The sequence below is a fragment of the Nicotiana sylvestris genome, chromosome 11 (assembly GCF_000393655.2).
Source record: "Nicotiana sylvestris chromosome 11, ASM39365v2, whole genome shotgun sequence".
NCBI classification, from domain to species: Eukaryota; Viridiplantae; Streptophyta; class Magnoliopsida; order Solanales; family Solanaceae; genus Nicotiana; species Nicotiana sylvestris.
In genome coordinates, this window is record NC_091067.1 from 73,357,631 (window position 1) to 73,381,324 (window position 23,694).

General features: G+C 38.4%; 1 protein-coding gene across 1 annotated transcript; it reads left to right on the plus strand.

Annotated features, from left to right (window-relative positions):
• Positions 1–1,768: 1,768 nt before the first annotated feature.
• On the plus strand, positions 1,769–5,810 carry LOC138881165 (uncharacterized). Its single transcript, XM_070161372.1, has 9 exons — positions 1,769–1,831; positions 1,922–2,332; positions 2,530–2,612; positions 2,760–2,844; positions 2,948–3,069; positions 3,846–4,017; positions 5,331–5,481; positions 5,607–5,743; positions 5,790–5,810. Exons 1-9 carry the CDS (start codon positions 1,769–1,771, stop codon positions 5,808–5,810), a joined length of 1,245 nt encoding a protein of 414 aa, XP_070017473.1.
• The last annotated feature ends 17,884 nt before the right edge of the window (positions 5,811–23,694 follow it).

The window sequence follows — 23,694 nt, forward strand, 5'->3', positions numbered from 1 at the left end:
GATGGAACGACTGATTTAGTGTGATCACGTCGTTACCTCTCTTTTTTCTTTCTTGCTCTTTCTAGTTATTAAATAATTGATACGATCCTAGATAGTCTGAGCAAAGTGGAGAATATTGAATATGACCCTGAATTATCTAGTGGACCGTTGACTCGCTTCAAGTCCAAGAACACTCGAGGGATGCATACTGAGGAGTTGCATAATCTTCAACAATTGACTAGAAGATGTTTCGAGAGTCACTTGGAAGATTTATGCAAAGAATACCATATTTGGAGTCTTGAGGACTCAAGACCCCAACTCAAAACATGTGAAATGGTTTCACCAACTGTTGGCTACGATTCAAGAGGGACTTGAAGAGAAAAGAAAATAAGCTTCTGGAATTCGACACGGTTTAGTTGTGTGTCACGATTGGGGTTATAGTTGAAGTTACAATTTGGCCTGCGAGTTTTAAAAAAAATAACTTTAAAACTTTTCCTATTTATCTATTGAGTATTTATAATAGCCTAGGATTATTTCATTAGCCACTTAGCATATTTTGACATAAGAAACCTCTTGTGAGAGATTTGGAACCTCTTGGTTTGATTTCGACTTTGGATTACCTGTTTTCAAGAATTGGATTCTTGAGGGTTATCTTCTTCTCCTTTCTTTATATCTAGGGTTTCTAATTTGTCATTCTTGGGAGGCGATCAAATAGTTTATCAAATTTGAGACGTTCACTTAGGGTTCTATATTTTCTTCTATATCTCATTATTTATACTACTTTTGATTATCTTAATCAAACTTTTCATTAGTTTTTCTTTAATTATTGTAAATTTTATATTTTATTGTTATATTTATCTCAGATCGTATCTGTTGATATCACAGCCGAGGCTCAGGTGTTGCTCTAACAAACCCACAATCCCCGGTCTTGAAATCAAGATTTGAATTAGTAATAAAAAGGCAAAAAAAAAGTATAGTTCTTATTTTCAACTAAACCCTAGTCGAGTTTTTTACAAAACAAAGACAAGAAAATTATTCTTGAGTTTCGAAAAAAATCAAAAAAAACATTAATGAAGTGTTTCTTGTTGATTGTTGGTGGAAGATTACTTTTGGGTAAGAAAGATTCATTGGGGATTCTTGTTAAGGACGAACTAGTGCTAGTTATTCGTTCGTGCTTTTCTCATTATTTTCATAAAAATTTCTTGGCTCAAGTCCTTAGTTTTTAAAAGTCTGTTCTTGATTACATAAACTCCACTCTTAGATTAATTTCAAGAAAACTCATTCTATCATAGGTGATTTATGAGTTGAACTCAAACTTTAAGGATTTCCAAGAAGTGAGGAAGAGCTTATATACGAGTTAAACGTGAGAATACATAATTATAAGAGAATGCCTTGCGTTGAGGATAGTATCAATGGCACTAAGGCACCAGCTCAATCTGGAGAAACTAATAAAATGTTGCAAGCTATGATGCAACAGATATCACATCTGACTTTGCTGGTAGAAAACTTGCATAGGGCTAATCGGACAATACCAGTAGCTTCGGCACCCATAGTACATCAAGGTCTACCTCAAGATGTGAGGAGGGATCCAACACAAGTAAGGGTACCTCCTCAATATGGCCCATATGAAGAATTTGAAGATAAAGATTTTGATGACTATATTGATTATGGTCATCAAGGCGTGAGAGGGGGTTGGAAAGCATCTAGGCATGGAAAAGAATTTTGGATGCGATAATGGAATCAACACAACCAAGATAAAGAAGTTGATAGAAACTTGGGAAGCATTAAGATGAAAATCCCTTCCTTTGAGGGAACAACTGACGTGGATGCATACTTGGAGTGGGAAGCAAAGGTGGAAAGAATTTAAAAAGTTCCTAACTACTTTGAGGAGAATAAAGTTCAAATGGCAGTTACTGAATTCAAGGGATATGCCTCTGCCTAGCTTGAAAGAACTAAGCTTGATCGTAGAAGGCTTGGTGGCAGACCAATTAAGATTTGGGAAAACTTGCAGAGAGCAATGATGGATAGATTTGTACCTTCACATTACCATAGAGAAATTATCAAGAAGTTGCACAACTTGGTACAAGGTCACAAAAGTGTTGAAGAGTATCACAATACCATGAAGGTGTTTAAGATGAAGGCCAACCTAAATGAGGTCGAGGAAATCATCATGACTCAATTTCACAGTGGGTTGAACAAGGACATTACTAATCACATTGAACTTTCTAGGGATTGTCATTCTGTAGTAGAGATGTTGCACTTGGCTACTAAGGTAGAGGAGATACTTAGGGATCAAACAAGTCATCTTATGATAGTTGGAACAGAGATAGAACTACTTGGAGATCTTCTTGGAGTAAGAATAAAGAGGTAAAAACTGAAGTCAAACCATCTCAATCGGCTGAAAAGACTAAAAAGATGAGGGTTAAAGAGGGAGAGAACACTACTCAACCTAAACCTTATAGAAATTCGAGTTCTATTATGTTTCATAGATGTCAGGGGAGGGGACATATGCAATATGAATGTCCTAACCGATGAGCTATTTTGATTAAGGAGAATGGAGAATATGAATCTGATGATGGTGTGGAAGAATCTGATAGAGAGAGATCCAAAAATGGTATTACTAGTTGTGAGAAGTAAGAGCCCATGAGTGCATTGTTAGTTGTTAGGAGATTAATGCAGGTTTTATTGAAAGAGGGTGATTCTGGCCAAAGGAAAAATTTATTCCATGCTAGATGTAACATTGGTCAAAGAATTTGTTCTGTGATTGTGGATAATGGAAGTTACAATAATGTGGCTAGTGTGTCTCTTGTTGAGAAGATGGGTCTTAGGACCATGAAGTATCCTCGTTCCTACAAGCTTCAAATGGTTGAATGATAGTGGGGAATTGAAAGTGAACAAGCAAGTTCTTCTTTGCATCAAAATTAGGAAGTATATGGATGAAATTTTATGTGATGTTGTACCTATGCAGTCTTGCCATCTATTACTGGGGAGACCATGGTCATATGATAGGAATGTGCTATATGAAGGGAGGAGTAATAGTTATACTCTTGAGCTAAATGGTAAAAAGTATCTCTTGAAGGCCTTAACTGTGTATGAAGATCATAAAAAAATTAAACAATTGCATGGGGAGAAGGTCCGATAAGAAAAAAGAAAGAATGGGCATAGAGGTAAAATTTCATTGAGATTGAGGAAAGTGAGGAAGCAAAAAAATTAGAGGGTATCCGAAAGAGGAAGAATGAATAGAAATCGAGTGATGGCGAGAGGAAAGAGGTGAAAGGAAGAGATTTGAACCTGAAGGATTGGCACTACTTAGAGGGATTGAACACCAGATTGACTTTGTACCAGGATCTTAGATTCTGAAAAAATCGGCTTATAAGAGCAACCTAGAGGAGGCTAAGGAGCTTCAAAAACAAGTAGAGGAGTTTCTAAATAAGGAGTTCATGAGATAGAGAATGAGTCCTTATGATGTACCAGTCATTTTGGTACCAAAGAATGATGGGTCTTGACATATGTGTGTTGACTGTAGAGCTATCAACAAAATCACGGTAAAGTATCATTATCACATTCCTGATTGGATGATATATTGGATGAGTTACATGGTACAAATATGTTTTCAAAAATTAATTTGTGAAGTGGATATCATCAAATTAGGATGAATCCTGGTGATTAATGGAAAACAGCCTTTAAAACTAAAAATAATTTGTATGAATGGTTAGTTATATCTTTTGGATTAACTAATGCACCTAGTAAATTTATGCCCTTGATGGATCATGTTTTAAAGCCATTTAGAGGTAAATTTATTTATGTCTATTTTGATAAATATTTATTTACATTCATTCTTTGGATGATCTTTTTCATGTTAAAAGTATACTTGATGTACTTAGAAAAGAGAAACTCTTTGCAAATCCTAAGAAGTGTGACTTTTTTGTTGATAGGATGATTTTCTTGGGGTTTGTTGTGAGTGGGAAGGGCATAGAGGTTGATGAAACGAAAGTGAAAGCCATTAGAGAGTGGCCTATTCCAAAGAGTATGTCAGAGGTTAGGAGTTTTCATGGTCTCGTTAGTTTCTATAGGAGATTTGTTAAGGGTTTTAGTACCATACCTGCTCCTTTGACTGTTATAATTAGGAAGGATAAAGGATTTAAATGAGGTAAAGATCAAGAGAATGCTTTTGAATTATTAAAGAAGATGATTAATTCATCCCTTTTTTCTAAAACTACCCAATTTTAGTAAGATTTTTTAGGTTGAGTGTGATGCTTCTTGGGTTGGTATAGGTGCAGTTCTTATGCAAAACCAAAAACCTATAACTTAATTTAATGAGAAACTGAGTGGAGAAAACTTAAATTATTCTACTTATGATAAAGATTTGTATGCCCTTGTAAGAGGTTTAGCAAATTGGAAGCACTATTTGTGGCCTAAGGAATTTGTGATTAAGACTGCCCATGAGTGTCTCAAATTTCTAAAGAGTCATTCTAAGTTAAATAGAAGACATGCTAAGTGGGTAGAGTTTATAGAGACCTTTCCATATGTTATCCACTATAAGTAAGGCAAAGATAATGTTGTGGATGATGCACTTTTTAGACGATTTATTCTGATCAATGTGTTAGCTGTTAATTTGATGGGATTAGAGCATATTAATGATTTGTGATCCAGATTTTAATAGTAAGTACAAGGAGTGTGAGTTGGGTGTGTTTGAGGAATTCCTTATATATGATGGTTATTTGTTTGGGATTGAAAAAAATTATGTGTCCTTAGAGGTTCTTTGAGAGAATTGTTTGTTAGAGAGGCACATAGTGGTGGATTGATGGGGCATTTTGGAGTTTCTGAAACACTATAGCGCCTAAAAGAAAACATTTATTGGCCCCACATGAGGAGATATTAGGTAGTGTTTGTGTAGATATATCGAGTGTCTTCATACTAAATCTAAGGTTAAGCCACATGGCTTATATACTCCATTGTCTGCCCCTGAGGGTCCCTAGTTAGATATTTCCATGGATTTTGTTTTGGGTTTACCAAGGACTGGGAAGGGATATGATTGCATCTTTGTTGTGGTTGACTATTTTTCTAAGATGGCACATTTTATTCCTTGTCACAAGAAATATGATGCATCTTACGTAGCTATAATATTTAAGAGAGATGTTTTGAGGTTACATGGGGTGCCTAGGTCTATTGTTAGTGATAGGGATACTAAGTTTGTTAGCCAATTTTGGAGAACTTTATGGTCTAAGTTGGGAACTAAGTTATTGTATTCTACTACTTTTCATCCCCAAATTGATCGTCGGAATGAGGTAGTCAATAGGATTGTGGGTAGTATGTTGCAAGTTACACTTAAAGGTAAGTACACTTCTTAGGAAAAGTGTTTACCATTGATTGAGGTTGCTTATAATAGATCAGTTCACTCTTCCATTGGTAAGTCTACTTTTGAAGTTGTATATGGCTTTAATTCTCTAACACCTTTGGATTTGATTCATTTGCCTATGAGTGATGTTGTGAATGTAGATGGTAAGAATAGGGCTGAAGCATTGAAGAGGGTTCGTGAGAAAGTTCGGTTAAAATTGGACAAGACAAGATTTTCAATAGAGTTAACAAAGGAAGAAAAATAAGTTATTTTCAAATCTGGTGATTAGGTTTGGGTTCACTTGAGAATGAAATAGTTCCTGATAAATACAATTCTAAGTTGCATCCTCGTGGAGATGGACCATATCAAGTTCTTGAGAAGATTAACGACAATGCGTACAAATTAGATCTCCCATGTGAGCTTAAGGTGAGTGTGTCATTTAATGTTTCTGACTTATCTCCTCTTGGTGCAGATATGTCAGATTCTTGGATGAATCATTTTCAAGAGGGAGGGATTGATATGATCCTAGATAGCTCGAGTCCGTGTTCTGAGGTCTTGAAAACCTCATTTAGAGCCACCTATATTTTCGTGCACAGTGCGAGCGCGTAGCCGGAAAGCTTAAATATGATAATGTATGAAAAATGATAAGTTTTGATTATAAAATGAGCTAATTTGACTCCGGTCAACGTTTTGGGTAAACGGACCCGGACCTGTGATTTGACGGTCCTCGAGGGTCTGTATGAAAATATGGGACTTGGGCGAATGCCCGGAATCGAATTCCGAGGTCCCGAGCCCGAGAAATAAATTTTTAAAGGAAATTGTTTTCTGGAATTGTTTAAAGAAATTTGAAATGAAATTTGATTAAAACATGATGGTATCAGACCCGTATTTTGGTTTCGGCGCCCGGTACAGGTCTTATATATGATTTAAGACATTTTTGTGGAATTTGGTGGAAAATGGATGTCACATGATGTGATTCGGACTTAAATTGCAAAATTTATGTTTAAAGAAGTTTTGAGAAAATTTCATTGATCTCGAGATTTAATTTGATGTTCATGAGTTTATTTTGATGATTTGATTACACGAGTAAGTCCATATGATGTTTTTGAGTTATTATGACATTTGGTTTGGAGCGCCGAGGGCTCGGGTGAGTTTCGGGATGTTTTTACACTTAGGAAAAAGTTGCAGATTCAGAGAAGTTGTAGGTCTCTGAAGCCAGGTCTCGCGGTCCGCGGTGGAAGCTTCACGGCCGCGGTGGGGACTCCGCGATCGCGGTGGGATTTGTGCGGTCCGCGGTGATCAAGGCCAAGCCTTCGCGGCCGCGCTCAATTTCTTGCGATCCATGGTGGAGCTCTGCGGTCGCAGTCTTTTTTATGCGGTCCGCGGAGAGGGTCTAGGAGGAGTATAAATAGACGAGATTTTCAGTTATTTTGCACTTTTCAAAAACCCCAAAAACATAAGAGGCGATTTTTCTAACAACATTTCTTCTCCAAATCAATTGTAAGTCGTTTTAACTAGTTTTTCAATCATTAACATCTTTTAACATGATTTCAATTTCAAATCAATTATTTTCATGGGGGAAATTGGGTGTTTTGGGTAGAACTTAGGTTTTTCAAAAATTGGGGATTTGGACCTCGATTTGAGGTCCGATTTCAAAACAAATTACATATTTGAGCTCGTGGGGCAATGAGTAATCGGGTTTTGGTTCGAACCTCAGGTTTTGACCACGTGGGCTCGGGGGCGATTTTTGACTTTTGGGTAAAACTTTAGAAAACTCATTTCCATGCATTCAAATTGATTTATTTAGCATTTATTGATGTAATTAAGTAACTTGTGACTAGATACGAGCGAATTGGCGGTGGAATCGAGGGGTAACGTTATAATTGAAACTTGAGTTGTGTTCGAGGCATCGAGGTAAGTGTTTGGTCTAACCTTAGCTTGAGGGATTAAGAGTTGTGTCCTATTTGCTATTTACTTCTTGTCGAGTACGACATATAGGCATGGTGACGAGTATCTATACGTTGGTGTCAAGCATCACTGTGGGTCTTATATTGTGGTTTTTATGATTTCATTGTATTATTCATGCCTTGGTGAAGATTCCTAATTGTTGTATAAAGTCTATGGAAAGAATTGTGACCTATGAACATTGAGGAGCATTGGCTCAAGTTGTATAGTGAAATTGTGAATGTGTAAGTGACAATTGAACTTTTAGAGCAATGGCTCGAGTTGTGAAATGAGTTGTGAAAGTATAAGTGATAATCGAACCTCTAGAGCATTGGCTCGAGTTGTGAAGTGAATTGTGAAGTAAAATTGAGAAAGAGAAGAGGTCATTATATTGTCACCCTTGCCGGGCTATTGTCGATTTATTTGTTGTTCCCTTGCCGGGATTTAATTGTTTAACTGTTGTTCCCTTGCCGGGATTTAATTGTTTAATTGTTGTTCCCTTGCCGAGGTTCTTATTGCAAATTTCCTTTATTTCCTTACCCTATTGTTTGTGATTATTGTTTGGGTGAGGAAGCGAGTTAAAGCACAAAGGGTGATGTCGTGCATTGTTTGTTATTATGAGGAAAGAGTATAAAGCACAAAGGGTGATACTGTGCCGCACGACGTACCATTCTGTGCCGAATCCATTGATTATATGGTGAGGAAAGAGAGTAAAAGCACGAAGGGTGATGCTGTGTACATTTTGATTATATGATTGTTTTGGTGAGCACAAGAGTAAAAGCACGAAGGGTGATGTCGTGCACATTTTTATTATATAACTGCTTTGGTGAGGTTGAGAGTAAAAGCATGAAGGGTGATGTCGTGCAATTGTTGATTTCTACTTCCTTGTTGATATTCTAGTTATGTTGTTTCTTTCCTTACTTGATGCCTTGCTATTCGGAACTATTATCTCCCCTACAGCATGTTTCCCCCTCCCCCATTGACTGGTTATTTCTATATTTCTTTTCCGCTGTATATATATATATATATATATATATATATATATATATGAACTGCACAGGTTTATTTGGTGTTCTGGTCCTAGCCTCATCACTATTTCGTCGAGGTTAGGCTAGACACTTACCAGCATATGGGTCGGTTGTGCTGATACTATACTCTGCAGTGTGTGCAAATCCAGAAGCAGCTTTCGGACAGTAGTTGGAGTGCTTCCTTCAGTCCACCTGGAGACCCAAGGTAGACCTGCAGGCATCCGCAGGCCTTGGCGTCTCCCTCTATCTCTATCTCCTGTTTCATTTCGTTTTGTTCAGAAACAGTGTATTGTATTTCTTCAGACCTTGTATGTAGTAACTCTTAGACAGTCTATGACACTATGACACCAGGTTTTGGGGTATTTGAGGTTTTAAAAGTTGTAATAGACGTAGCCTTAAGATATATAATTGTTGACTTCTGCTTATTTATTTAAAATTCCGCTTTTATGATATTATCGACTTGTGTTTGCTAAAAGGAAGCAAAACTAAAAGTGTAGCAAGTAGTTAAGGTTTGGCTTGCCTAGCTCTCATTAGTAGGCGCCATCACGACTCCCGAGAGTGGGAAATCCAGGTCGTGACAAATTGGTATCAGAGCTCTAACTTAGTTAGGTCTCACAGTTCATAGACAAGTTTAGTAGAGCCTAAGGGATCGGTACAGAGATGTCTGTATTTATCCCTCAGAGGCTACAAAGTTAGGGAAAACTTCACATTCATTCTGTCTTGTCGTACAGTTTTGTTTCTCAATGCTAATTGAACTTCTACTCTGTTTTTTCGTAGATGGCGAGAACACGCGCTTCCTCATCCTCCGCTTAGCAGCCCGAGCCCCCGACAGCAGTTCCAACGAGGGGCAGAGGGCGAGGCCAAGGCCGTTCTAGAGGGCGACGCCAAGGCCGTGCTAGAGGGTGAGGCCGAGGCCGTGCTAGAGGCCGAGGAAGGGGCAGATCTCAGCCCAGAGCAGCAGCCCCAGTGACGGAGCCTCAGGTTGATTTTGATGAGGAGGTTCCGGCTCCAGCAGTTTTGGTGGGCCCAGCGCAGGTCCTAGAGGGGTTTATTACTACCCTAGTTCTTCAGGATGCTCTGGTCTGATTAGTGGGCCTCATGGAGAGTGTCACTCGGGCAGGCTTGCTTCTAGTAGCACCAGCTATCTCTCAGGCTGGAGGAAGGGCCCAGACTCCTGCTACTCGCACTCCGGAGCAGGTAGCTCTTCAGATTCAGACTCCAGCGGTTCATCCAGTTGGAGCAGTACAACTCGGTGTGGTAGTTCAGACCGGTGATGGAGCAGCTATGTCCATCGATGCTTTGTGGAGACTAGATAGGTTCACCAAGCTCTTCACTTCTACTTTCAGCGGTGCATCTACTGAAGATCCCCAAGATTATCTAAACAGCTGCAATGAGCTTCTCAGGAACATGGGCATTATTGAGACCAATGGAGTCGATTTTGCTACATTTCGCTGATTGGATCCGCCAAGACTTGGTGGAGGGATTATTGCTTAGCGAGACCAGCCGGATCACCAACCTTGACTTGGGAGCAATTTACAGTGTTATTCCTGGAGAAGTTTCTTCCCGCTACTCAGAGAGAGGCCTATCAGAGGCAGTTTGAGCACCTCCAGCAAGGTTCCATGACTATTACCCAGTATGAGACTAGGTTCATCGACTTAGCTTGACATTCTCTCATCATACTCCCCACCGAGAGAGAGAGGGTGAGGAGGTTTATTGACGGTCGTATTCAACCGATTCGTCTTCAGATGGCTAGAGAGGCTGGGAGTAAGATTACTTTTCAGAAGGCGACCAATGTGGCCCGTAGAGTTGAGATGGTTTTGTCACAGGGAGGCGGTCATGGGTCATACAAGAGGCCCCATCATTCAGGCCGATTCGGTGGTACCTCATCCGGAGGTCAAGATTCATATGGTAGAGGCCATCTTCCTAGGCCCTTTCAGTTAGCGCTCCAGGTTTTGCACGGCACTTCAGGTGGTCGTGGTCCCCAAATGTAGTATTTCAATTAGTAGTCCTATAGTGCACCGCCTGCTCCTATCAGTGCAGCGCCACTTCAGAGTTTTCAGGGTGGTCATTCAGGTCGTTAGGGCCAACAGTCTCAGCAGCGGAGGGCTTGTTACACATATGGTGATTCGGGTCACATTGGCAGGTTTTGCCCTCAAGAACCGAGTAGCTCTCAGCATCATGGTTCTCGTGCTATGGTACAGACACCAGGTGTTCCATAGCCCCCAGCCAGCTAGAGGTGGGGGTAGAGGTGCTAGAGGTGGAGGTAGAGGTACTAGAGTTGGTGCTCAGGCCGCCAGAGGTGGAGGCCAGCTAGCTGCAGGCCGTCCCAGAGATGTAGTTTAGGGTGGTGGGGCCCAGCCCTGATATTACACCCTTCTTGCCAGGCCCGAGGCTGAGGCTTCAGATGCAGTCATTACAGGTACTATTCTGGTTTGCGATAGAGATGCTTCAATGTTATTTGATCCAAGGTTTACCTACTCGTATGTGTCATCTTATTTTGCACCGTATCTGGTCATGCCTAGTGATTCATTGAGTATTCATGTTTATGTGTCTGTATCAGTGGATGATTCTATTATGGTAGACCGAGTCCATTGTTCTTATATTGTGGTGATTAGGGGTCTTGAGACTTGTGCAGATTTGTTTCTTCTAGACATGGTCGATTTTGATGTTATATTGTGGATGGACTGGTTATCATCTTACCACACTATCCTGGACTGTCATGCCAAGATTGTGACCTTAGCCTTATCGTATTTGCCCCATTTAGAGTGGAGAGGGACTCCTAGTCATTCTACCCGCAGTGTTATCTCGTATGTGAAGGATCGGCGTATGGTCGAGAAGGGTGTTTGGCATATTTGGCATATGTTCATGATTCTAGTGCTGAGTTTCCCTTTATTGATTCTGTGCCCATTGTTCGTGAGTTTCCTAATGTTTTCCCTTAAGACCTGCCAGGTATGCCACCCGACAGAGATATTGACTTTTGCATTGATTTGGCTCTGGGCACTCAGCCCATTTCTATCCCGCATATCGTATGGCCCCGCTGGAGTTGAAAGAATTGAAGGAACAGTTTCAAGACTTGCTTGAGAAGGGTTTCATTAGACCTAGTGTTTTGCCTTGGGATGCGCCGGTGTTGTTTGTTAAGAAGAAGGACGGATCGATGAGAATGTGTATTGATTACCGGTAGTTAAACAAGGTTACAATCAAGAATAAGTATCCATTGTCGAGGATTGATGATTTGTTTGATCAGATTCAGGGTGTCAGGGTATTTTCGAAGATTGACTTGAGATCTAGCTACCATCAGTTGAGGTTTAGGGCATCTGATGTCCCTAAGACCGCTTTCCGCACTCGGTATGGGCATTATGAGTTCCTGGTCATGTCATTTGGGTTGACCAATGCCCCAACAGCTTTTATGGATTTGATGAACCGAGTGTTCATGCCTTATTTGGACTCGTTCGTGATAGTCTTCATTGATGATATTTTGATATATTCCCGCAGTCGGGAGGAGCACGAGCAGCATCTCAGAGTGGTTCTTCAAACCTTGAGGGATAGTCAGTTATATGCTAAGTTCTCGAAGTGTGAGTTCTGGTTGAGTTCAGTTTCATTCTGGGTCATGTTGTATCAGCGGAGGGTATTCAAGTTGATCCAAAGAAGATTGAGGCAGTCAAGAACTGGCCTAGACCAGTATCAGCTACAGAGATTCGGAGTTTCTTAGGATTGGCAGGCTACTACCGTCAGTTTGTGGAGGGGTTCTCATCTATCGCAGCCCCGATGACCAGGTTGACCCAGAAGGGTGCCTAGTTCAGATGATCGGACGAGTGTGAGGCGAGCTTTCAGAAACTCAAGATAGCTCTGGCACCGGTGTTGCTTTTGCCCACAGGTTCAGGGCCTTATACAGTTTATTGTGATGCTTCCTGTATTGGTCTTGGTGCAGTGTTGATGCAGGATGGAAAGGTCATTGCCTATGCTTCGCGGAAGTTGAAGATTCGTGAGAAGAACTATCCAGTTCATGATTTAGAGTTGGCAACCATAGTTCACGCATTGAAGATTTGGAGGCATTATTTGTATGTCATGGCATGTGAGGTGTTCACGGATCACAAGAGTCTTCAGTATTTGTTCAAGCAAAAGGAGCTAAATTTGAGGCAGAGGAGGTGGTTGGAGTTGTTGAAGGATTATGATATCACTATCTTATATCACCCGGGAAAGGCCAATGTGGTGGCTGATGCCTTGAGTGGGAAGTCAGCCAGTATGGCCAGTCTTGCTTATATTCCGGTCGGTGAGAGACCACTTGCTTTAGACGTTCAGACTTTGGCCAATCAGTTTGTGAGGTTGGATATTTCTTAGCCTAGTCGTGTATTGGCCTGCACGGTTGCTTGTTCTTCTTTATTGGAGCGTATCCGTGATCGGCAGTATAATGATCCCCATTTGTGTGTCCTGAGGGACACGGTGCATCGCGGAGGTGCCAAGTAGTTTACCTTAGATGGCGATGGAGTTTTGAGATTGCAGGGTCGAGTTTGTGTGCCTAATGTGGATAGGCTCCGAGAGTTTATTTTAGAGGAGGCCCATAGCTCCCGGTACTCTATTCATCTAGGCGCCGCAAAGATGTATCGGGATTAGCGGCAGCATTATTGGTGGCGTAGAATGAAGAAGGATATCGTTGCATATGTAGCTCAATGTTTGAATTGTCAGCAGGTTAAGTACGAGCATCAGAGGCCTGGTGGTTTATTTCAGAGGATTGAGCTTCCCGAGTGGAAGTGGGAGCAGATCACTATGGATTTCGTTGTTGGACTCCCGCAGACTCGAAGTAAGTTTGATGCATATGGGTCATTGTTGATAGGCTGACCAAGTCAGCGTATTTCATTCATGTGGCAATCTCCTACTCATCCGAGAGGTTAGCTGAGATCTATATTCGGGAGATTGTTTGTCTTCATGGTGTGCCTGTATCTATCATTTCGGACCGAGGTACGCAGTTTACCTTGCATTTTTGGAGAGCAGTTCAGCGAGAGTTGGGCACCCAAGTTGAGTTGAGTACAACATTTCATCCTCAGACGGACGGGCAGTCCGAGCGGACTATTCAGATTTTGGAGGATATGCTCCGAGCTTGTGTCATTGACTTTGGAGGTTCGTGGGATCAGTTTTTGCCTTTAGCATAGTTTTCCTACAACAACAGTTACTAGTCGAGTATCCAGATGGCTCCTTATGAGGCTTTATATGGTAGGCGGTGTCGATCTTCGGTTGGATGGTTTGGGCTGGGAGAGGCTCGATTGTTGGGTACGGATCAGGTTCAGGAAGGTTTGGACAAGGTCAGGAATATTCAGGATAGACTTCGTACAGCTCAGTCCAGGCAAAAGAGTTATGCAGACCGCAAGTTTCGAGATGTGGCTTTTATGGTTGGAGAGCGGGTATTTCTTTGAGTGTCGCCTATGAAGGGTGTGATGAGATTTGGGTATAAAGGAAAGCTTAACCCTAGGTTCATCGGTCCGTTTGAGATTCTTTATCGAGTGGGAGAAGTGGCTTATAGACTTGCGTTGTCGCCGAGCTTATCAGTCGTGCATCCAGTGTTTCATATATCCATGCTCCGGAAATATCACGGTGATCCATCCCACGTGTTAGATTTCAGCACTGTCCAGTTGGACAAGGACTTGTCTTATAAGGAGGAGCCGGTAGCTATTCTAGACCGGCAGGTTCATCAGTTCAGGTTGAAGAGTTTTCCTTTTGTTCGTGTTCAGTGGAGAGGTCAGCCTCCTGAGGCATCGACCTGGGAGTCCGAGTTCGATATGTCGAGCCGTTATCCCTATCTTTTCCCCGACTTAGGTACTTCCTTCTTCTGTCCGTTCGAGGACGAACGACTGTTTTAAAGGTGGAGAATGTGATGACCTAAAAGGTCATCACTTGTTTTAAAACAAAATTTCCGTATTCTGAGGTCTTGAAAATCTCATTTAGAGTCACCTCAATTTGCGTGCGCAGTCTGGGCGCATAGCCGGAAAGGTTAAATATGATAATATGTGAAAAACGATAAGTTTTGATTATAAAATGAGCTAATTTGACTTCGGTCAACGTTTTGGGTAAACGGACTCGGACCTGTGATTTGACAGTCCCCGGGGGTCCGTAGCAAAATACGGGACTCAAGCGTATGGCCGAAATTGAATTCCGAGGTCCCAAACCCGAGAAATAAATTTTTAAAGGAAATTGTTTTTCTAGAATTGTTTAAAGAAATTTGAAATGAAATTTGATTAGAACATGATGGTATCGGGCCCGTATTTTGGTTCTGGTACCCGGTACAGGTCTTGTATATGATTTAAGACATTTCTGTGGAATTTGGTGAAAAACGGATGTCACATGATGTGATTCGGGCTTAAATTGCAAAATTTATGTTTAAAGAATTTTTGAGAAAATTTCATTGATCTCGAGATTTAATTTGATGTTCATGAGGTTATTTTGATAATTTGATTATACGAGTAAGTCCATATGATGTTTTTGAGTTAGTATGACATTTGGTTTGGAGCCCCGAGGGCTCGGGTGAGTTTCAGGATATTTTTACACTTAGGAAAAAGTTGCAGATTCAGAGAAGTTGCAGGTCTCTGAAGCCAGGTCTCACGGTCCGCGGTGGAAGCTTTGCGGCCGCGGTGGGGACTCCACGACCACGGTGGGATTTGTGCGGTCCCCGGTAAGCAAGGACAAGCCTTCGCGGCCGCGCTTGATTTCTTGCGGTCCGCGGTGGAGCTTCGCGGTCGCAGTCTTTTTTATGCGGTCCGCGGAGAGGGTCTGGGAGGAGTATAAATAGACGAGATTTTCAGTTATTTTGCACTTTTCAAAAACCCCAAAACCATAAGAGGCAATTTTTCAACCAACCTTTCTTCTCCAAATCAATTGTAAGTCATTTTTAACTAGTTTTCTTCAATCATTAACATCTTTTGACATGATTTCAACATTAAATCAATTATTTTCATGGAGGAAATTGGGTGTTTTGGGTAGAACCTAGGTTTTTCAAAAATTGGGGATTTGGACCTCGATTTGAGGTCCGATTTCAAAACAAATTACATATTTGAGCTCATGGGGGAATGAGTAATCAGGTTTTGGTTTGAACCTCGGGTTTTGACCACGTGGGCCCGAGGGCAATTTTTGACTTTTGGGTAAAACTTTAGAAAACTCATTTTCATGCATTCAAATTGATTCATTTAGCATTTATTGATGTAATTAAGTAACTTGTGACTAGATACGAGCGAATTGGCACTGGAATCGAGGGGTAAAGCTATAATTGAAACTTGACTTGTGTTCGAGGCATCGAGGTAAGTGTTTTGTCTAACCTTAGCTTGAGGAATTAGGAGTTGTGTCTTATTTGCTATTTGCTTCTTGTCGAGTACGACGTATAGGTATGGTGACGAGTATCTATGCATTGGTGACAAGCATGACCGTGGGTCTTATATTATGGTTTTCATGATTTCATTGTATTATTCATGCCTTGGTGAAAATTCCTAATTGTTGTATAAAGTCTATGGAAAGAATTGTGACCTATGAACATTGAGGAGCATTGGCTCAAGTTGTATAGTGAAATTGTGAAAGTGTAAGTGACAATTGAACTTTTAGAGCAATGGCTCGAGTTGTGAAATGAGTTGTGAAAGTATAAGTGATAATCGAACCTCTAGAGCATTGGCTCGAGTTGTGAAGTGAATTGTGAAGTAAAATTGAGAAAGAGAAGAGGTCATTATGTTATCACCTTTGCCGGGCTATTGTTGATTTATTTGTTGTTCCCTTGCCAGGATTTAATTGTTGTTCCCTTACCGGGATTCAATTGTTTAATTGTTGTTCCCTTGCCGGAGTTCTTATTGCAAATTTCCTTTATTTTCTTACCTTATTGTTTGTGATTATTGTTTGGGTGAGGAAGAGAGTTAAAGCACGAAGGGTGATGCCGTGCATTGTTTGTTATTGTGAGGAAAGAGTATAAAGCACGAAGGGTGATGTCGTGCCGCACGACGTACCATTCCGTGCTGAATCCATTGAATATATGGTGAGGAAAGAAAGTAAAAGCACGAAGGGTGATGCCATCACATTTTTTATTATATAACTGCTTTGGTGAGGCTGAGAGTAAAAGCACGAAGGGTTATGCCGTGCAATTGTTGATTTTTGCTTCCTTGTTGATATTCTAGTTATGTTGTTTCTTTCCTTACTTGATGCCTTCCTATTCGGAACTATTATCTCCCCCACAGCATGTTCCCCCTCCCCCATTGACTAGTTATTTCTATATTTCTTTTACGCTGTATATATATATTGCACAGGTTTATTTGGTGGTCTGGTCCTAGCCTCGTCACTACTTCGCCGAGGTTATGCTAGACACTTACTAACACATGGGGTTGGTTGTGCTGATACTACACTCTGCACTGTGTGCAAATTCAGGAGCAGCTTTCGGACAGTAGTTGGAGTGCTTCCTTCAGTCCACCCTGAGACCCAAGGTAGACTTGCAGGCGTCCGCAGGCCCTAGCGTCTCCCTCTATCTCTATTTCCTGTTTCATTTCCTTTTGTTAAAAAATAGTGTATTGTATTTCTTCAGACCCAGTATGTAGTAACTCTTAGACAGTCTGTGACACTGTGACACCAGGTTTTGGGGTATTTGAGGTTTTAAAAGTTGTAATAGACGTAGTCTTAAGATATATAATTGTTGACTTCCGCTTATTTATTTAAAATTCCGCTTTTATCATATTATCGAATTGTGTTTGCTAAAAGGAAGCAAAAATGAAAGTGTAGCAAGTAGTTAAGGTTTGGCTTGCCTAGCTCCCATTAGTAGGCGTCATCACGACTCCCGAGGGTGGGAAATCCAGGTCGTGACAGGAGAATATTAAAGATGACCCCAAATTATCTAGTGGACTATTGACTCATTCCAAGTTCAAGAGCGCACGAGGCATGCACACTGAGGAGCTGCATGATCTTAACAATTGACTAGAAGATGTTTGGAGATTCACTTGGAGGATTCATGCAAAGAATATCATGTTTAGAGTCTTGAGAATTGAAGAATCAAAACTCGAAGACAAACCATGTGACACGATTTCACCAACTGTTGGCAACTGTTCAAGAGGGGCCTGGGGAGATGAAGAAAATAAGCTTATGAAATTCGACACGGTTCAGTTGTGTTTTATGGTTGAGGTTACGGTTTGGCCTGGCGAGTTTTGTTTTGAAAAATTAACTTTGAAACTTTTTCTGTTTTACCCATTGGGTATTTATAACAGCCTAAGTTTATTTCATTAGCCACTTAGCATATTTTGACATAAAAAACTCTTGAGAGAGATCTGGAACCTCGTGGTTCAAGTTCGACTTTGGATTACTTGCTTTCAAGAATTGGGTTCTCGAGGGTAATCTTCTTCTCCTTTCTTTATATCTAGGGTCTCTAATATGTCATTCTTAAAAGGCGATCGAATAGTTTTTCGATTGTTGCTTGAGACGTTCACTTAAGGTTCTAGATTTTCTTCTATATCTCACTATTCAGACTACTTTTGATTATCTTAATCAAATCTATCATTAATTTTGCTTTAATTATTGCTATTTTCATATTCTGTTATTTTATTTATCTTGGATCTTATCAATAATCCTATTTTATCATTTACCTTACTTTTTTATATAATAATTCTACTTCGTAACTCACTTTTTTATAATATTACAAGTTTATTCTTTATATTGCTAGTGCATGACATCATGAAACGACGGACAACAATACAATTTATTTAAATATTATATACATAATAATAATATAGTACAATACAATACTATTTTATGTGATAGATTATGAAACAATACACAACAGTCATCCAAACAAGTTGTTAATATATGGGCCAGAAGTAAAAGTGGGCTGGTCCAAAATAGGTGGAAAAAATATCTCAAAATCCAAGAGAAGATGGCCGAGACATAGATTTTTTTGGATATTTTTTTTCAAAATAAATTTTTGAAAACAATAAGTTTATGAAAAAAAATTAAAGAAAAATTTCAAGTTCTAGAAACTTGTTCGGCCAATTTTTGGATGAAAATTTCTCTTCTACTCATAAAACTTCAATATTTTTTCAAGTAAAATGTATGTCGAAATACAACTTCAACTTTCAAAAATTAGTTTTCAGCACAACTTTAAAAACTCATTTTTTGCAAGTTTCAATCAAATTTTTGTCCAAACGCTAGTTTAATTGTAGTTTGTAGTTCTACTTGGTTCTCAAATTTGGACTATTGTGCAAGCTCCAAATAGGCCATAAGCGAGGTAGAGGCGTTAGCCCACTAAATGGACTGAGGCCCACAATAATAAAAAAAAAACTTGATGGATTCTGTCAGTTTGAGCCAGAATGGACTGGACGAGTCTGAAGTAACCTTAGAACTTGGATCTAGTGTCATCTTGGCGTACCTAATTTAAGAGGGAGAAATTCAAAAATAGCCAAATTTAAAAGTGGTCATTTAAAAATAGTCACAGTTTCAAAAGTAATCGAAATTTAGCCATTTTTCATGTAAAGATAAATCTGAACGAAAACACTGTTCAAAATCCGGAAAAATACTCCAGTATAATATATTGGAATTCCAGTAAAGTATACTGGAACTCCACTATAATATACTAGAGTTCTAGTATAATATACCGACCCAGCATAATATATTGGAGATTGTAGCATCGGTACTCCAATCTCCAGAACATTATACTGGAACTTTCTGCATGTTAGAGTTGCAGCATAATATGCTGGAAGTTCATACAGAGGTGCACCGATCTCCAGTATATTATACTGGAAATTTCCATGTTGCAGCAAAATAGTGGTTATTTTTCAATGACTTTGCAAATGCTGGCTATTTTTGAATGACTAGTTCGAAAAGTGGCTAGCCCGTGTATTTTTACGGATTATGCTGAACTTCTTTAGGTCTCAAAATTATTCATTTTCCGCTTCACCTACTATGGGAGTTGCCCATTGCTGAGATTATTGGTTAATCTATTTTAGTTCCATATAGGGAAATTGTTCCTTAACGTGTAAGACAAAGTGAAGCATAAAACCAAGTAAAATACAAGTTGAGAGAATTATTTGGCAGGAGCTTATTTTTAATTTGTGAAAAGGTTTTGTTCTTTACTATTCTTGGCTTATTCACTAGATTTTACAGTGCAAACTTTCTCTGTTCTCACTCAATCTTTTAAATGTGCTTTCCTCACTCTTCAGGATGTAGGTCACGATTAATTACATTAGTACAGGAAAGAAACTACAAATGTTAGATGAATTATGTTACTCAGTATGATCAATAAATAATTGTGAAGCAGACATCAGAGCGAGCACGTAGCTGATGTTTATATTGACTGGAATATTATATCTCTACCTGATTATATCTCTACCTGCATACTTATATATGTTCCTTATTCATGGTTCTATATAAAACCTCAGTCTTGTGAAATCTAAAAGTGTTGAGATGTCAAAATGCCCTGCTAGGCGCTAGCTCAGTTTTTGGGGCTTCCAAACTCGGTTTCCTCATAGTTTTATATAAGAAAAAGTAGTAGTTACTGAGGAAGTTGGTATAGTCTTGGAAATTTCTGTGGTCCGACTTATCAAAGCCTTTGTTTACATTGTGATTTACTTGAAGCTAGAAGGCGTGTGTACACATACTCTCTCTTACTACCAAATCAGAGTAAACATGTCCATGCCTGCTCATGGACTAGTGTTGTAAAAAGAGGTTAGGTTTGATTTATTATCACCCTCTTGCCGTTGATATATATATATATATATGAAACAGTTGCAAGAATGGAGCACGTGAAATGTGTGAGTACAAAACTTACTCCTCAAGTATCTTCACCCACTGTAGTACTGTATGACCCTGGCAACACACAATTACACCATGTGCTATTGGATTTTGAGCTTGAAAAGGGAAAGGGCAAAAAGATGCTTGATCATCTCAGTTCCTTCAAAAATTTAGACCTCAACAACTGAATTAATTATGTTATTTCTGTCTTTCTTTCTTTTTTTCGGTATTAATTAACTTGAATAGTTCTGATGTGGCTAGCGGAATAGCTTCACATTCTCAGGGCATTTGTATGTGTGAAACTTACTAGAGCTATCTGGATAACATTAATTAATTTACATGTTCTATCATTGATGAAGATGCTGCAATACACAAAATGTTGCACTGGTCCTTCTATTCATTTCTATTTTTGCTTGTGTAGACCCTAGTCGAAAATGGCATATATACCTGTGGAATTTTGATTATGGTTAAAGACTATGCTAATAAAATATTAGTATTTACATGTGACTAGAAAACTCAGTTTTGCCTGGTATTTTCTTGAGCATGTGCATCATATGTTGAACTCACATGTTATACTGTGCAGGGTTGGAGCTGGCCCTCATTTTCCGGATCGTAGTTAAGGTTTTAACATTTATAGTATAAAAATCTATAACAGTTGAGCAAAGCAAAAATACCTTGGCATCTTCAAACTAATAAACAAGTCTGGAATAGGAAAATTTCATAATTGCTGCAAATATTGAATGAAGGACCAAGAAAAGCAAACTGGTATTAAAAACTTAATTACATGGCACAGGTTGCATGTGGCTTTTGCGTTGATTAAGGGGTCTTTTGACATTGATTTTATTTCATTATCAGGAATATTTCCAGTTATGGAATTCAACGTCGTCCGTACAAGCATCTGAAAAAAACTAAAACCAAAACTGCGTGAGATCTCCAGTTAAGATGAAGTGCACAATGATTGATGAATTAATGTGCGTATATTTTTTTGAAGATTTGCCAGTTCAACTTTATTAAGTAATTCATGCCAACTGCCAATCACATGACACCTTATTTTCATACGCGTCAGATCAGAAAAAAAGAAAGAAAGAAAGAAAGAATGTTCGTCGTATTATAATCGGAATTCCTGGGGGGCGTTACCGAGAATCCGAGCGAGGCAGATATGCAATAATTCTTTATTTTGGCACCAAATATGCATAGGCGGATTCAGAATTTCAAAGGATGGGTGCACTATTATAAAGAGGCGAATCTAGAGTTTATATTTGACGGTTTAACTATATTATCTTACCATGAACTCACTACATTTTTGAAATTATAGATTCAAAATTAGATTCTTTGTGAAATTTTATTTATTCACTTATATATCTATACTTTGTGCAAAAAATAAGACCATTCTGAGTGGAATTTGAACAGCCAATTTTACTTGTAGAGGTGCACCAAGTAATTATTGCATCATAGGAGTCTTTGAACATGGGTACGCGCACATATATTTAAGTAATTTTAAAAAATATAACATTGTTATACATAATTTAGGAAAGAATTATGGGTTCACGTGAACCCATATTCATTAACCTTCATTAACCTAGATACGCCTCCGCAAATATGCATCATATTTTAGCATCATTTCTTTATTTTGTGGTAAACACATAGAGTGTGAGTAATTATTTAGCGGGTAATCATCTTTACCTACTAACCTTTTCCAGGCAAATAAACACAAATGCGGTTACCTTTTAACATCCATACATGGACAATTTTACTTGCAGCTAAAAAGAATGAAAAAGTAGAAAGAAACAAAGTTAGGAAAGATACTATGGACAGTTGGACATGAAGAATGTAGAGTATATTTGTCTGACTAATAGCATAATCAGCATATTCCTTACAAGTCTTTGTCAAGCCCACAAAATATGAAAAAGAGGCAACAATAATTTATTGAAAAATATAAGCAGCATTAGCAGCTCTTCTGCAATTGATATTATGTAATGCTTCCTACTTCCTCCGTTTTAATTTATATTATATAATTCGAATTACTAGAATTAAATTTAATAATTTTGACTGCAAAATCGGATATGAAATCATTAAGTTTTTAAAAATAAAATTAAGTACCATAAATCATACTCCCTCGTTTAATTTATGTGAATTTGTTTGATTGGACACGGGGTTTTAAAAAAATGAAGATTTTTAGAATTTGTGGTTCTAAACAAGTCAAAAAAAGGTGCAGAATATTTTTATGGTTATAAAAGCTTCTCATTAATGATAGAATTGGAAGTTTTAGCTAAATTGTTTCTAAATTTAGAAATGAGTCATTTATTTGAACAGAGCAAAAAGAAAATAGGTTCATATAAATTGAAATAAAAGAAGTACTAATAATTAACAATTCAAAATATTTAAAAAAAAAACATATACAAAAATCACAAGCAATTCTCAAAATCTGATTGACTCACTTAATTGGGACAGAGGGAAAAGGCTTTTGCTCCGTCAGCAGTAACATATATTCTCTTCTCTTGTCCTGTCACGCCGCCTAGCTACTCTCTATTTGCTACTCTTTCCGTTTCAATTTATGTGAATCTATTTCTTTTTTGGTCCGGTCAAAAAAGAATGACCCTTTTCTAAATTTGAAAATAAATTAGCTTAAAATTCTAATTCTACCATTAATGAGAAGATTTTATAACCACACAAATATTCTGTACACCTTTTGATTTGTTTAGAATCACAAAATTAAAAAAAAATTATTTTTTTAAATTTCGTGCCCAGTTAAATAACTTTACATAAATTAAAACGGAAGGAGTATATATATTTGTGCCTTCTCATAGTTTATTTATGTTATCTGTTTCAATAGTATTCTCCTTTTCCTTCTATTTATGGGTATTCTAACATCATGAGCATTAGTATTATCATTCCACCTTTCTCTTCCCAATGCACACTGTTCAGTGGGAAGACACATTCATAGAAAATGTACTTAGGGGTCGTTTTGGTAGTGTGTACAAGAATAGTGTCGAACGAGGTGTATTAATAATGCAAAGATTAATAATGTATGTGTTAGTAATACAAGCATTAGTTATTCAGAGATTATTTCTTATTTATTATTTTGTGTGGTATATTAAAAATTAAAATGCATTGCATAATTTTTAACAAAATTAGTTGTTTACAAAAATGTCCTTCATATTCTTTAGCTTTAAGAATTTTTTATTTTTATCCATGCTAATGCAAGCATTAATACCATTGGTATTGCTAATATCAGGGTTTGCTATGCATTTGCTATACATAGGATATTACCAAATAGAATGTATAACTAATGCTTATATTAGTTATACATAAATTGAAAAAGTGTACCAAACAAGGTATTGCTAATACACAAAGCTAATGCATACATTATTTTCTCTAATGCACTCTACCAAACGAGCTCTTAGTCTTAGATGCAAACGAAAAAAAGAAATAGGGTAAAAAAGATATAAAAATTTAATCATGCGTTTGGCCCAATATCAACTCAAAACTAACAAAATATTGAATGTTAATTTTGAATATAAGCGCATTCACTATTTTTCGCTTGGATTTATATATAAAGTTAATCAAAATTTTTGAAATTTTATATTTGTATTAACTATTAATACAAAGGAACAATGAGTGAGACCTACGTACTGGACGTCCATTGGCTTAAAATTTGGAATTTGCATCTGTACA